Source organism: Brachyhypopomus gauderio, unplaced genomic scaffold, assembly GCF_052324685.1.
Source record: "Brachyhypopomus gauderio isolate BG-103 unplaced genomic scaffold, BGAUD_0.2 sc62, whole genome shotgun sequence".
Taxonomy (NCBI): Eukaryota; Metazoa; Chordata; class Actinopteri; order Gymnotiformes; family Hypopomidae; genus Brachyhypopomus; species Brachyhypopomus gauderio.
The window spans coordinates 2,271,856-2,285,230 of record NW_027506883.1 but is presented as its reverse complement, the minus strand read 5'-3'; the positions used below and the strand labels follow the sequence as shown (position 1 = coordinate 2,285,230).

At 43.4% G+C, this 13,375-nt stretch overlaps 1 protein-coding gene and 1 long non-coding RNA gene across 2 annotated transcripts in view; one reads left to right on the top strand and one right to left on the bottom strand.

The window, feature by feature from the left end:
- Positions 1-7,399, bottom strand: part of LOC143489445 (dihydropyrimidine dehydrogenase [NADP(+)]-like) — a 52,359-nt gene extending 44,960 nt beyond the window's left edge. Inside the window, exon 1 of the mRNA XM_076988485.1 lies at positions 6,992-7,399. Within this exon, the coding sequence (XP_076844600.1) occupies positions 6,992-7,030 (39 nt within the window). The 5' untranslated portion in view covers positions 7,031-7,399. The remainder of the gene's footprint in view (positions 1-6,991) is intronic.
- LOC143489446 (uncharacterized) lies at positions 7,388-9,053 on the top strand. Its single transcript, XR_013124679.1, has 3 exons — positions 7,388-7,494; positions 8,582-8,593; positions 8,724-9,053. It is a non-coding gene; the product is annotated as an uncharacterized LOC143489446 (long non-coding RNA).
- The last annotated feature ends 4,322 nt before the right edge of the window (positions 9,054-13,375 follow it).

Genomic DNA, 13,375 nt, shown 5'->3' with positions numbered 1-13,375 from the left:
TAAACAGAAGACAGAGGTTCTTGTTCTTGGCAGTGATTCACAAAGGAATGATGTCCAGACTTATTTAAATCAAATGAATCTGAATGCCAGACAATGTGTTAAGAACCTGGGCATCACCTTTGATAATGAGCTCAGCTTCAAATCACACATCATGACTACATGCAAGACAGCTTATTTTCACCTTCTTTTTATCTTTAATTTTAATATTTTATTTTTATCTTCTTATATTTACTTATCTTAATTAGTTTTATTTACTTTACTTTTTTATTATATTGTTTACTTTACTTTTTTACATTTTATGTTATTTTACTTTAATTTCTTCTAACATTTTCTTTTTGTCTTCTCCTTTTTATGTTTCTTTTATTTATACTGTAAAGCAATTTGAGTTGCATGTATGTATGAAAGGTGCTATACAAATAAAGATTATTATATTATTATTATTATAAAATAAAACCCTTCCCAAAATAAAGGTAAAAGGAATAAGAGGAAAACAGTAGGGGACAACTTGAGAATGGCTAGAAAGCAGCGCAGGAGATATAATATATTGGCATAACCAAAACGATACAGCAGTGATTCGTCTATACAAGCTTCCTTAAGAAGCCTAAAAAACAGCTGAGACGAATCACTGCTGATTATGCCGATTAAGTCTGGGACTGACTCGGGTGTCTCTTGTGGCGGTAGAAGGCGTGGCATCCGAGCCAGCCCTGACAGGGTGTGGTTATGAGCAACAGGTGAATCCAGTTACAGGCTATTAAGTGTTATTCTTGACGGTACCCCTCGTCAAAGGAGCATCTCTTGATGCCCCTCAACGAGAAGGTGGTCAGCCACATCGTCGGGGGGCTGGGAAGTGTGGATGAGCAGCATGGAAGTCAGTTAAGAGAGAGGGGCAGAGGATATCTCTTGCTGGTATCCAGGCTCTCTCCTCTGGGCCAAAACCCTCCCAGTCGACCAGATACTGGAGACCACCACGCCGGCGCAGGGATTCGAGCAATTCCCTGACAATGTACGCCGGCCAACCATCAATGTCCAGAGGACCAGTAGGCATGGAAGGGATAGACATGGGGCTGAAATGAACAGGCTTCAGGAGAGAGATGTGAAAGGTGGGATTAATGCAATACTGTAGGGGTAGTAAGAGCTTATAGGTGACAGCATTGACTCGTTTGACAGGTCCGATGTATCGTAAGATTTAGGGTAGAGAGCCACACTCTTTGGCCCGGGTGGTAGATCAGTGCTGGGAGAAGACGACAGTCAGCATTCATGTGGCGGGTATGTAATGTGAAATGTAGCTGCACGTGAGCTAACTCCCAGGTCCGGGCGCTGCGCTTTAGCCATTTGTCTAGAACAGGGACATCTGAAGGAGTCTTATCCCACAGGAAGAAAGGCGGTTGGTAGCCGTAGACACACTGAAAGGGAGTGAGTTTAGTAGAAGAATGGATAATGGAATTCCGGGTATATTCTGCCCAGGGGAGGTATTTATGCCAGTCCCTCTGAGATACACAGTACTGACGTAGAAACCTGCCCAGTTCCTGGTTGTAACCTTCTACCTCACTATTTGACTGGGGGTGATATCCTGAGGTCAGACTGGCTGTTACTCCTAGCAGTTTGCAGAATTGGTTCCAGACGTGGGAGGTGAATTGAACTCCACGATCAGAGATGATGTCTTCAGGTAGGCCATAGACATGAAACACATACTGCAATATGTCGAATACCATTGGCTGTGGGTAGCTTTGGGCGAAGAATCAGATTACATATCTTAGAGAATCTATCCACCACGACCACAATAACGGTATTACCTCCAGAAAACTGGAAGATCAGTAACAAAGTCCACCACGAGATGGGACCATGGTTGACGGGGAACAGGTAGTGGGAGGAGATTACCAGTAGGCAGGGTACGTGGAGTGCGTGATTGAGCACAAACTACACATGCGAGCACGTGGTTGCGGATGTCGTCCTCCCATGATGGCCACCAGTAACGTTGAGCAATGAGGTGCTTGGTTCGGGTGAGACCCGGATGTCCTGTACTGGCCGTGTCATGGACGAGCTAGAGGATACGTCCCCTTAATGATACAGGGATGTATTGCTTACCCTCGAGGCGGTCATCAGGACCTGGGTCGGTACGCAGTGCTTTATATAAGTCATCTTGGACGTCCCATTGGATGACAGCGAGGAAACAAGAATCCTTTAAGATGTGTTCTGGGGTTCTGTCACTCTGTGTCTTTTCATGGATCCGGGATAATGCATCTGCCTTGGTGTTCTTGGAACCGGGTCTGTAACACACCAAAAACTAAAGCGGGAGAAGAATAAAGCCTACCTGGCTTGACGTGGATTCAGGCATCTGGTGGATTTTAAATATTCAAGGTTCTTGTAAATGGTATACACTAAGAAAGTTTGTTCAGAACACTCTAACCAGTGAGCGTTTCATGGCGAGGAGTTCTCGTCTCCTACGTCATAGTTGACCTCAGCTGGTTTAAACTTCCTGGAGACGTAGGCGCAAGGAAACAACTTCGGTGTGTCCCCCTGTCTTTGCAACAGTACAGCACCCACACCCACCACTGACGCATCGACTTCCACAATAAAGGGGAGTTTAGGGTCTGTAAGATATAGTATGGGAGCACTGGTGAACGCAGTCTTTAGGGTGTTAAAGGCTCGGACTTCCTTGGTGGTCCACATGAAGTGCCGCTTCCCCCCCACCTTCAGGAGGTCGGTAAGAGGGGCCACCAATGTGCCAAAACCCCTGATGAAGCAACGGCAGTAGTTCACAAATCCTAAGAACCGTTGTAGTTCTTTCGTCGAATGGGGTACTGGCCAGTTCATTACAGCTTCCACCTTATTCTCATCCATGGCTATACGACCCAGTGATAAGGTGCAGCCCAGGAAGGAAATTGTGGGAATGTGGAACTCGCATTTCTCTGCCTTTACATATAGATTGTTTTCACGTAAGCGTTGTAAAACAGCGGAGACATGCTGGATGTGTTCTGTGACTGAGGGAGAATAAATTAGGATGTCATCAATGTAAATAAAACTGATCAATCATATCACGGAAGATCTTGTCCATACATGCCTGAAACACCGAGGGACCATTTGACAACCCATACGGCATCACCAGGTACTCCTAATGACCTCTAGCTGTGACGAATGCAGTCTTTCATTCATCGCCTTCACGTATGCGTATTAGGTTATAAGCACTTCTTAGATCTAACTTTGTGAATATGTTCGCCCCCATAAGGCGCTCCTGTGAGGCAGAAATGAAGGGAAGAGGGTAAGCATACTTGGAGGTGACGGCATTCAGGGCACGGTAATCGATGCAGGGACGTAATCTTCCTCCTTTCTTCTCTATGAAGAAGAAGCCTGCCACCCCTGGTGAAGTTGACAGACGGATTAACCCCTTTCGAAGGGCTTCGCTGATGTAGGACTCCATAGCCGTGTCCTCAGGATGAGAGAGCAGGTAAGGTTTGGATCTCTTAGTCAAGGTCGTCCCGGGCAGGAGGTCAATTGCACAGTCACACAAGACCTGTGAGGAGGCAGCTGACTCGCACTGCTCTTTTTAAAGACATCAGCATACTCCTGGTATTGTTTAGGAATGACTTCAGAGAGGGGCATGTCGGGACTTTCAACCGTAGTGGAATAGAGGGGTAAGTGCATATATTGCTGTAAACAACGTGGCTGCCACCTTATGAGTTCTCTATGTTTCCAAGATATCTCATGTTCTGTAAACCAAGGAAAACCGAGTATAACGGGATCTCGGGGCGAGGAGACTAGATAGAATTGTCTCATCTCGGAGTGGAACAGCCCCACTTGGAGGATTAGAGGTTTGTTACGTAGCTTTACTGCCCCATCTCTGATGGGCTGACCGTTCAAAGAATTAATTCTCAGTGAGGGATTCACTGGCACAGTGGGAATGTGTAGTGTATTAGCTTGTTCTATGTCTTGGAAGTCACCCCCTGCACCAGAGTCCACTAACGCTGAAAAGTCATTGGTAATACCGCCCCAAGTGATTTGTACAGGTAGGTTAAGTTGGGACCCGCCTCCGATACAAAATAAAGACGTGCTTACTCTTTCTTGTAAGCGTGTGTTGCCTCTGGAGCGGGATGGATGAGCTGGGCACCTGTCACGGAAGTGACCATCGTCACCACAATAGATACACAGGCCTTCGCGAATACGACCGACAGGCTCTCTCCTGTGGTGTGAGCAGAGATCTGCCCAGGTGCATGAGTTCGGGGACATCACGGGGTAATTCACCCAGCTGAACATGGGAGGTTGATGCGTGAGATCTTCCAGAAGCTGGACGGTTAGTGATTAACACTTTGTCGACATTCACTGCGGCTTGAATGAAATTTGTGAGTGACAGGTTTTTGCTCCTACAGGCTAATTCAAGTTCGGCTCTCAGTCCGTGGTGGAATACGGTCTTTAAGGCTGAGTCCCCCCAGCCACTCCCCGTGGCCCACATATGGAACTCCCTTGCGTAATCGGCAGTGCTACGTCTCCCTTGCTGGATTTCACACAGTTGAGTACCTATATCATGCCCCGCTGCAGGATGATCAAACACTGACCTAAACAGTGCTGAGAACTGACTCTCTGACTCCAGCACAGGATCCTTGCTGTCCGAAAGGGCCGTTCCCTAGGCACCTGCCTCCACGGTGAGAAGGGATAGAACAAAATGAACTTTTTGGAGTTCGGTCTGGAACTGGACAGAGTGATAGGTGAAATACATTGAACATTGCATTAAGAAATATACGACAACGTTCAGGGGATCCATCGTACCGTTCGGGAACAGCAACTGAAAAGATCGAAGGTGGCGTGGCGGCTGCAGAAGGAGCAGGGACAGTGGTTTCTTGGTTCTGCGAGGTTGCAGTGACTTGATGAACCACCTCAGAGAGAGCCAGGATCGTGGCCTCCTGGTTACGAGCCGTCTCGGTAAGTTGTCTGACCGTCTCGTTTAACGCAGCGATGGTGGCTTCATCTTGACGTGTCAGATGTGCTTGGGCTTCCGCTGGATCCATGTTGATGGCGAAGTATTTTGTAACGTAATGACGAGACTAAGAGGGATCCACGTGCAAAAACACAATGCTCTTTATTTGACAAATCAATTAACAACAGTAGACGTGTTGGTAATCGACATTCAAGTGTTAGCTCGCGTAGCTAACTTGGAGTGGTCAAGCCGTTCCGGGGTTGTAACAGGATAGCAGAATCCAAAAAGTACCAGGAGGCTAGGCAGAACACGAGGTCTAGGGAGTAAGCAGAGGTCGGTGCACAGGAAAACAAACAGGAGAATGAAACGCTTGTTATGCAACATGGGTTGGCAATACTTCGTAACCAGGAATCGAAATGAAGGAGTATATGAACAGCTGGGGAGAGGGTGTGGTTATGAGCAACAGGTGAATCCAGTTACAGGCTATTAAGTGTTATTCCTGACACACCTAAGGCCACTGATAGAGTGTTATATAGGTTATAGAGTTATATAGGTCATACACTATATATATATATATATATATATATATATATATATATATATATATATATATATATATATATATATATAATCACTGCCAAAAGTGATATAATTGTATATGACACATCTTTCTTTATCCTAATAAAAGAAGAGGTGGTGGTGATAAAAGAAATCTGAAAGACAAATACATCCATGCCTTTTTCTAAAACAAACAATTTTTGAACAGAACTGTGTAAATATGCCTGCAGTAAAATGTGACACAACCTTTTTTTTGTACTCTCCAGAGTAGCTTTCTAGAGGAAGATTTATCCCGGTTGAGAAAAAAAAAGTTCAGTCAAAGTATTCACTGAAAAAGTAGATAGTTCTTAGGCAGTGCTCTCCTAAATGTTACACAGGATTAGTTTGTTGTAGCACTGGTGGTGGTGCATGTATATACTGTAACTCCAGCACTGGTTAAAGAGTTTTAAAATTCAGTCAAGATATACCTTCTGTAGTACACAAACTAGAGCCAAACTACATGTCCTAAGCCACGGTCAAAGGCCTCCACATGCCACATGTAACACATTAGTTAATCATAAACTCGCGAGCTATAGGTCGATAACGTGTGCAGCCCTCTGTATTCCACCAATGGTTACAGTACAGGTATACCCAGAACAATGTGTCTAGTAGTTCCCGCAGCACATATCGATGCACCTTGACTTGAGGTGGTAGACTTGAGGTGGTAGGTTAGTTAGGCTGTCCGCCCACTCCACACGCGCACAAGAAGCACGTGAGACATGTCTGTATGAGCGTGCAGGAATGTGGCACTACACTGTAGTCGCGTGAAGCACAGCAACCCATACACTGTTCTATAAGAAAATACTAGCATTTTCCAAGAGATGCAAAAAAAATGCACCAAATACCTGCAGTGTCGAAATAAAGTGTATATCACAGTAACTATAAAGTCTGATTACGGTGGTGACACGTCATTATCATTCAGGAACACCACTACGTTCCTACACTGTAACCAGGTAATCACATATTACCTCATACGAGTAACCTCCATTTCAAGGGCATTACACTTTATTTTTACTTTGGTTTTTATCACAAATACGCCGATGTGTGGCTATTGAATCGCAGCTCCTCCATGTGCACGTAAACATACTTTCGATCAAGTGTCTCAAAGTGAAAAGCTGAGGATAATAAATATGTGATTTCATGAGTGGTCTGTACATTTTACACGATTCAAATCTCGCATCTGCAACTTTTACACAACTGTCTAACTTTATACAACGAAGGACAAAGTAATATCCAGTTTATTTGTGAGGGGACATATGAGGCATGAGCATTAATATTGCACCATATTAGTTCACTTCAAAACAACAGTTCACGTATTCATACAGGAGATGGGGCTGCATGCATTAGACTACATGGGCATTTACTGAATTACACAAACTACATCTGTACCTACGATGTCGGACTGTACTGAGAAAAGCGAGCGACCAAGGCGAGGATAAATGGCTTTAAATGCGAATTTGCGTTAGGATTGATGAGTGTTTCTACCTCGATATCCGGAAGATCCTTGCTCAGCATTCTAGCCATTTCGTTTTGTCGGAAGCAAAATTGAGACGTTTTCGTTTCGAGAGGGTGAGACGAAGCAAAAGTGGGAAGTGCGTGTAGTCCAGGGAGCTGTTTGGATATGCCGTAACTCCGGACCGGTCCGGTCCACTGGTCCGCTGGTCCGTTCACACTTCACACGTCCTGCACCACTACGAGCTTGTTTTGGACTCCACTCACACTGTCCAGGTCCGGGTGGGAATGAGCCCAATGCCACCGCGAATGGACTCTTAAAGCCACCCAAAGGCAGAACAAGGCTACAGAAGGAAAGAAAACGACAGGCTGGGGAAGTTTTTTTACTTCGTATCTAACTTTGGGGTGTTGCAGAGGGCGTGATGCAGGCGCACACTGGCGGAGCCCGGACGGGTCTGGTAGGACGGTCTACTCAAGACCGCCGGGTCGAGACCGCCCAAAAGAGACCATCTGCTGGAGGTCTGCAGAAGAAACGGGTACTGGCTCTATAGGATTCAAATGCGTTTTGATAGAAACATGACGGTTTGAATGCCACAGCTCAAACTATGCAAAGGTGTGCGCTCTCTCTCTCTCTCTCTCTCTCTCTCTCTCTCTCTCTCTCTCTCTCTCTGGGGTGCAGGAGCGTGGCCACTGGTCTGATCTTTAACCTTCAAGAATGTTTTATTAGTGCTTTAATGGGTTTAAGTTGATTATTTAATAGTCATTTAATAGTTTGCTGTTTTAATAGTGCCGCAGTTTCACCTAGTCGCAGTTGTCCATGAAAGCGCTGCATATCCATCGTGTCAGGTCTTGTATGGTAAAACACAGCAAAAAGTATTGACCTGTCGGTTAAAGAAGCATCCAGAAGCCCAATACAGTTTCATTTATTAAGCACATTCTCTAGCCGAAGCTGCCGAGGTTTGCTAATTAATCTGAATGTAACTATTTAAATATTAAACTATTTCACACAAGCATGTGAGCCTCATCTGTTCTGCAAATCATATGTATCACCCTGAGTAATTCATCTTACTGATGGACTGCATTACATTTAGGAAGTGTACAGTCATCTGTCTTTTGCATCTGGTTAATATGCAGTGCTGTACGCTTAGTGCTGATGGTTAGACTACTGTTTACTGTTCTCTATTCTTATGATTAAAGCCCCCACGTGTTCTCTGGCATTAGTACAGAGCCATATTTTAGATTTTTTTATTGCCTAAGGTGCAGATTCATTAAATAATGTACCGCACTCAGGCCTTAGAACCACTACCTTTCTGATGATGCAGCATAATTTAAGTTATTGAAACCTGTCATTCAGTCTGTCTGTCATTCGGTCTGTCATTCTGTCTTTCTGTTGACCTGTCATTCTGTCTGGAAGTGTATGCTTTAAGCCCAGAGCAGACAGGAATTCTTCAGCTCAAATGTAGCTGACATTTTAGAATCAATGATAGATTTATAACAGTGTGGCTTGTCTGTGCATATAATTCGTGCCAGCCTTACGAACTGTGTGGCAAACCCTGTGTATTAAGACCTTTGCTTGTCACTGTTTTTTTTATGGGCCCTTGATGACGACCAATATGAAAACAGCACTGCGTTGCAGTGAGTAAAGTTGTTTTTGATTGCAGTGTGTTGTTTCCGTCGTGCAGTACTGATGTCTGTTTCACAGCTGCACACAGTCAGGCAGCTTCTCATTCTTTTTTGACCATGTCTTGCTTTCTACCACATGCAGGTTTGAAAGAAATGGAGGAAGCTGAAGTGTGTGTTTCTCTCCTGATCCTGCACGTCTGTAGTCCTGCAGCTCCTAAATTGGACCCTTGTGTCGTTTGTTAGACATATCGAAGAACATAATCAATTGCTTGTGAAACGCTTGTGAATTGTGCTTGACAATAGGTTGTGTAGGTGGTCTTTCTGCATGAATGTTAATTTTAGCAATGTTTTTCCAGAAATTAACAAGTTAACAACCTACAGACAAGGCTCATATCATGTCGTATTCCCATTTGTGTACCATGAATTTATTAAAATGTGCTTCATTGTAGCTAAATTCATGTTTCAAATAAAATGAGATTAAAATACAGTGTGAGTAAATCTGAGTAAATTTGCATTTCTCTGATTTCTGGACTTTTTCAGGATGTTCTGTAGCGTGACGGACAGCAGGATCCAGATCTGAGTGTTTTAATCTGCAAATACACATTTACTGAACTATCTGTCTAAATGAAATAAACAAGCAAAAAATACTGATGAGATATAAATGTAGGCTGATGGGCATATGGCCTTGAGCTCACTAATACACACTTAGGGCTTGTGGCATTGTCTGTTACTTAGAGGCATTAGGATGGCTTACATGATTGGGTTGGTGATAAATAAATGGGTATGTAAGCATTTTAAAATCCTATATAAATAAAATACATACTCTCAAATGGAACATATGCTACATCTGAGCATGTCAGATCCTGTGTCCTAGTGTTCCTTTCACATTTTGGGAATAATCTCCACCTTAAATGTGATTAGTCCTTTTTTAGATTGCATTTCATTGGGTCGGTAACGTTCCCTGCATATTTAAAAATAATTTCTAGTTATTACATGGAAATGGGAACATTTCTAATCAGGTCATACAAATTTCATTATATTGCATATTTTATGACTTCATCAAACTAATTGAGTAATTTATCTGGCTTTTTAAATAGTGTACATGTTTAATGTCAGTCTGAATGCTACCTTATGCTGGCAGTGCCAGACTGACCCCTGTCTTTACACTCTCCTGACATACTACAGTCCCGTGATTGAGACTGTAGTGTTAGACGCACATGTCTGTGATGGAGAAATGGTTCAGGAGGAACTGGAGAGCAGTTTTTCTCATGCATGATAATCTAGATGTTAATTTCTGTATTATGAAAATTAAATTACCAATGATCTACTCATTAAAATAAGTTTTTGGTAACTTAAGTCGAGCCCTTTAGCTGTCTGCAGTGGTACTGACGGGAATGCAGAGATCTGGGCTGTTTAAATGCTTAAAACAGTATTATTATCATAATTAAATTCTGAGGACAAGAATGAATGCATAAAATAATGTTTGAACTCTGCTGTTTGGAAGTTTTTTGTTTTTTTTTTTGATGACAGCAAAACCACAAACCTGCACTGTGTGAAAGTTCAAAGTGTTCAGGTAAAACTTCAAAAGACATAAAAGCACCAAAGTAAAAATATTTCAGTCGGCTTATACTGTTAATTAAGCGTTTAATATAGAAGTTTTGACCTTACAAAATGTCATTAATTATGCACACGCATTGAACAGAAAAACGATGAAAACGGGACTTCACTCGAAGAAACAACATTTCGACTTTTGTTGTACAGACCCTGTTTTTCTATTATCATGTGTTTAGTGTTCGACATCCAAGCGTCAGCCTTCATTAGAGTTAAAGACCACTGTGAACAATGCCATAGAGGCAGCGTTCTGTCTTTGAACCAAAAAATAATGAGTATAAACAGCATGGCTTATACTACACCCAGCATCCAGTCCAGACCAGAGCCCTCACTACAGGATGATATGCAGAAGGATTCTTTCATTATACACACATTGTTACATACCTGACAGATAATTCATAACGCGGAGCAAATAATAGTTATACAGCAAACAAAGTCACAAATTGTGAACAAAGTCAATCATTGTACGTTAACTAATGTGACTAAATGGCACGTCCCATCTACGCTTGCAAGTTCATCCCAGAAGTGTTGGTTTAAAAGCTAATAAGATTGAACTTTTTTTTTTTCGCTATCAATAATGGATGATATTTACTGGGAGGCTATGGGTGGAAAAGCGCCCAGGGACGAGGCTCCTCCCCTCACTTCATTTGGCTGTGTGACAGGATCCATAACCCGCCCTGAATCCTACCAAATGATGGCGGATGAAGTGTCATCTTCCCTCTCGATGCCTTTGAGAAGTTTCACCTCTGCAGGGAACTGTCATCAACCTCCCCTTCTCTCTCTCTCTCTCTCTCTCTCTCTCTCTCTCTCTCTCTCTCTCTCTCTCTCTCTCTCTCTCTCTCTCTCTCCCCTATCAAGTGGCTGATCCAATCAGAGGGTGGTTGAGGTGGTATGTCCTCAGCAGGTGAACCACTCCTTTTGAGTCTCTGTGTCGGAGCCTCTCTCTGCTTGTCCACCTAGCAGTGGCCTTGGATGTGTGGGTGGGTTTGTTGGATGGGTGGGTTTGCATGTGGGAAGGTGTATATTTATTTTGTCTGTTTTGGCCTGAAAATCCATTGTGTATTTTGAAGAGTAGAGAATGTGACCTTGGACAGAAAGGGTTGGAAAATGGACATCATTTGTTATTTCCCAATAAATAATTTTATATATATATAACCAAATATATATCTTGGTCTACTTGAGGAGTGAATGGCTTTAAATTGTTTAATAATGATTGTGATGAATTATGATGAAAAATTGTACATTACAGTGAAATACAATTTTTGTGTTCAAATGTTTTGTGTACATTTATCTATTTTCAACATTTACAACAGAGATACATTTGGGTGCAAGAAACCATTTTCCTCATGAAAATAGCCACGAGTACCTTATGGGAATGTGTGACGCCCTAAGGGCAGTGGCATACCTTAATACATGCAACATTTACATCCCCCAGCCTTAAAAATATCTTCACACTCACAGTTGAGAATCTGTTATTATTTGTCCTCACCTTTCAATTCCACTTTGTGGAATAATTGAGCTGTAGTCTAATTGGTCCAGTGACCCCTTACGTAATTAAATGTTATCAAAATGATGTGTTGGTGAGTGGCAGGAAGCAGATGTTTGGTTTCAGCGGAGTCATCGATCACCACCTCACTCCATCACAATTAGCCTCAGTGCAGTCCGGAGAGTAATGCCCTCTCACCCTGACCGAACCTGTGCCCCTCCAGCCCCGCGAATACCCACCTCCACCGGCCCGGTCCTCACGGCCATCAGCACCTTCACCACGGGGGAGCACATGCTTGTTTGGGAGGGGCTGGCCGGAGGGCCACGCCCATCTCTCCATCCTCATTTTTCCCCTTCGTGCGGAAGACGCACGTGTAAATTGCAGAGCGTTTTTTTTCTTCTTCATCTCTGCCTCTCGGGTGCCTGGACCACCGTAACGGTTTTACCCTTCAGGTTCTATGGCTTTGCACTCTGGACGAGGCATTTGCTGTTAAGATGATCAATAAGGGACCTTGAAGAATCCATGCTGGCTGATATTATGTAATCTCTCTTTGTTACCTGGATAATATCTGAGTGCCGTGTGAGTGCCTCAGTCAGTTTTCCTTTGTGTTGCCTGTCTGTCTGTCTCTCTATCGCCTGTCTGTCTCTCTGTCATCTGTCTGTCGTTGCCGTAGCACGGACTACGTGCTTAGACAGAGTACGGTTGATCTGCTCTTTCTCGTCGGTTTCGTCAGCAGAGCCCCGCAAGCGGGATAATTGGATCAAACAACGGGATCAGAGCGGGTTCCTGGCCAAGCCCCTCCTCCAGGAACCCGGACCACGCTGCAGGTGCTGAGTGGTTGCTCTCCGCAGCCACCAGGACTGCACTTCATCCTTCATGCTGCTCCACGCTTTGCAGGACAGAGCAGGACAGAGCAGGACTCCTCTGTCTCACAGAGAACAAAAGGTGAAAAACAGCTTGATATTTTCAGCTGAGAATGCGCCGGGCTTCTCTATGGACCCACCCATTAATTCTCCCACAGAAAACACCGCTGGTAATAAAAGAAACATGGCTTACATTTGGGCATTTTAAATCTCGAGACGATCTTACACACATCATATGAATGTTAAGGCCGAGACTTTGTTTTTGCCACATGCTACTTTTTTGGCCTTGTGGCTACAATACACCCCAATAAGGTCAGACAAGATTTAATCGTGGGCTTAAATGTTTTATTTATAGACTCAAATATCATTACAGCAGTCTGCCAGGGAACCCACCGGCTGTTGGCAATAAAAATGGCATCTAATTAACAAAGAGCACAGTAACGAAAACCTGCATGGAGTTGATTCAACATTCACAGTTCATTTATATTTCAGCCGTTCACTTCAGTCTTTTCTTCTTTTCTTATGGAATAAATGTATCTTGTGTTCTCTGACATTGTTAAACCAGTGCACTCAACAATTAGGCAATGCCAGAAAAAGTCGTTTTACAGTAAACATGGTCAGACCGACCTGTCTGTGCTTCTCTTCAGGTGTGACAAATGCCTGACAGGTAATGGTCGAAATGATTGAGGTCCAAATATTTCAGACACTAATTTAAATGTTTTACGTTAATTATGTGTGATTAGCTGAATATATATGATCAGAGTCTCAGACATTTACAATATTAATGTATTTGCTCCCACAATTTTGCAAAATAAAGATTCTCTCTCTCTCTCT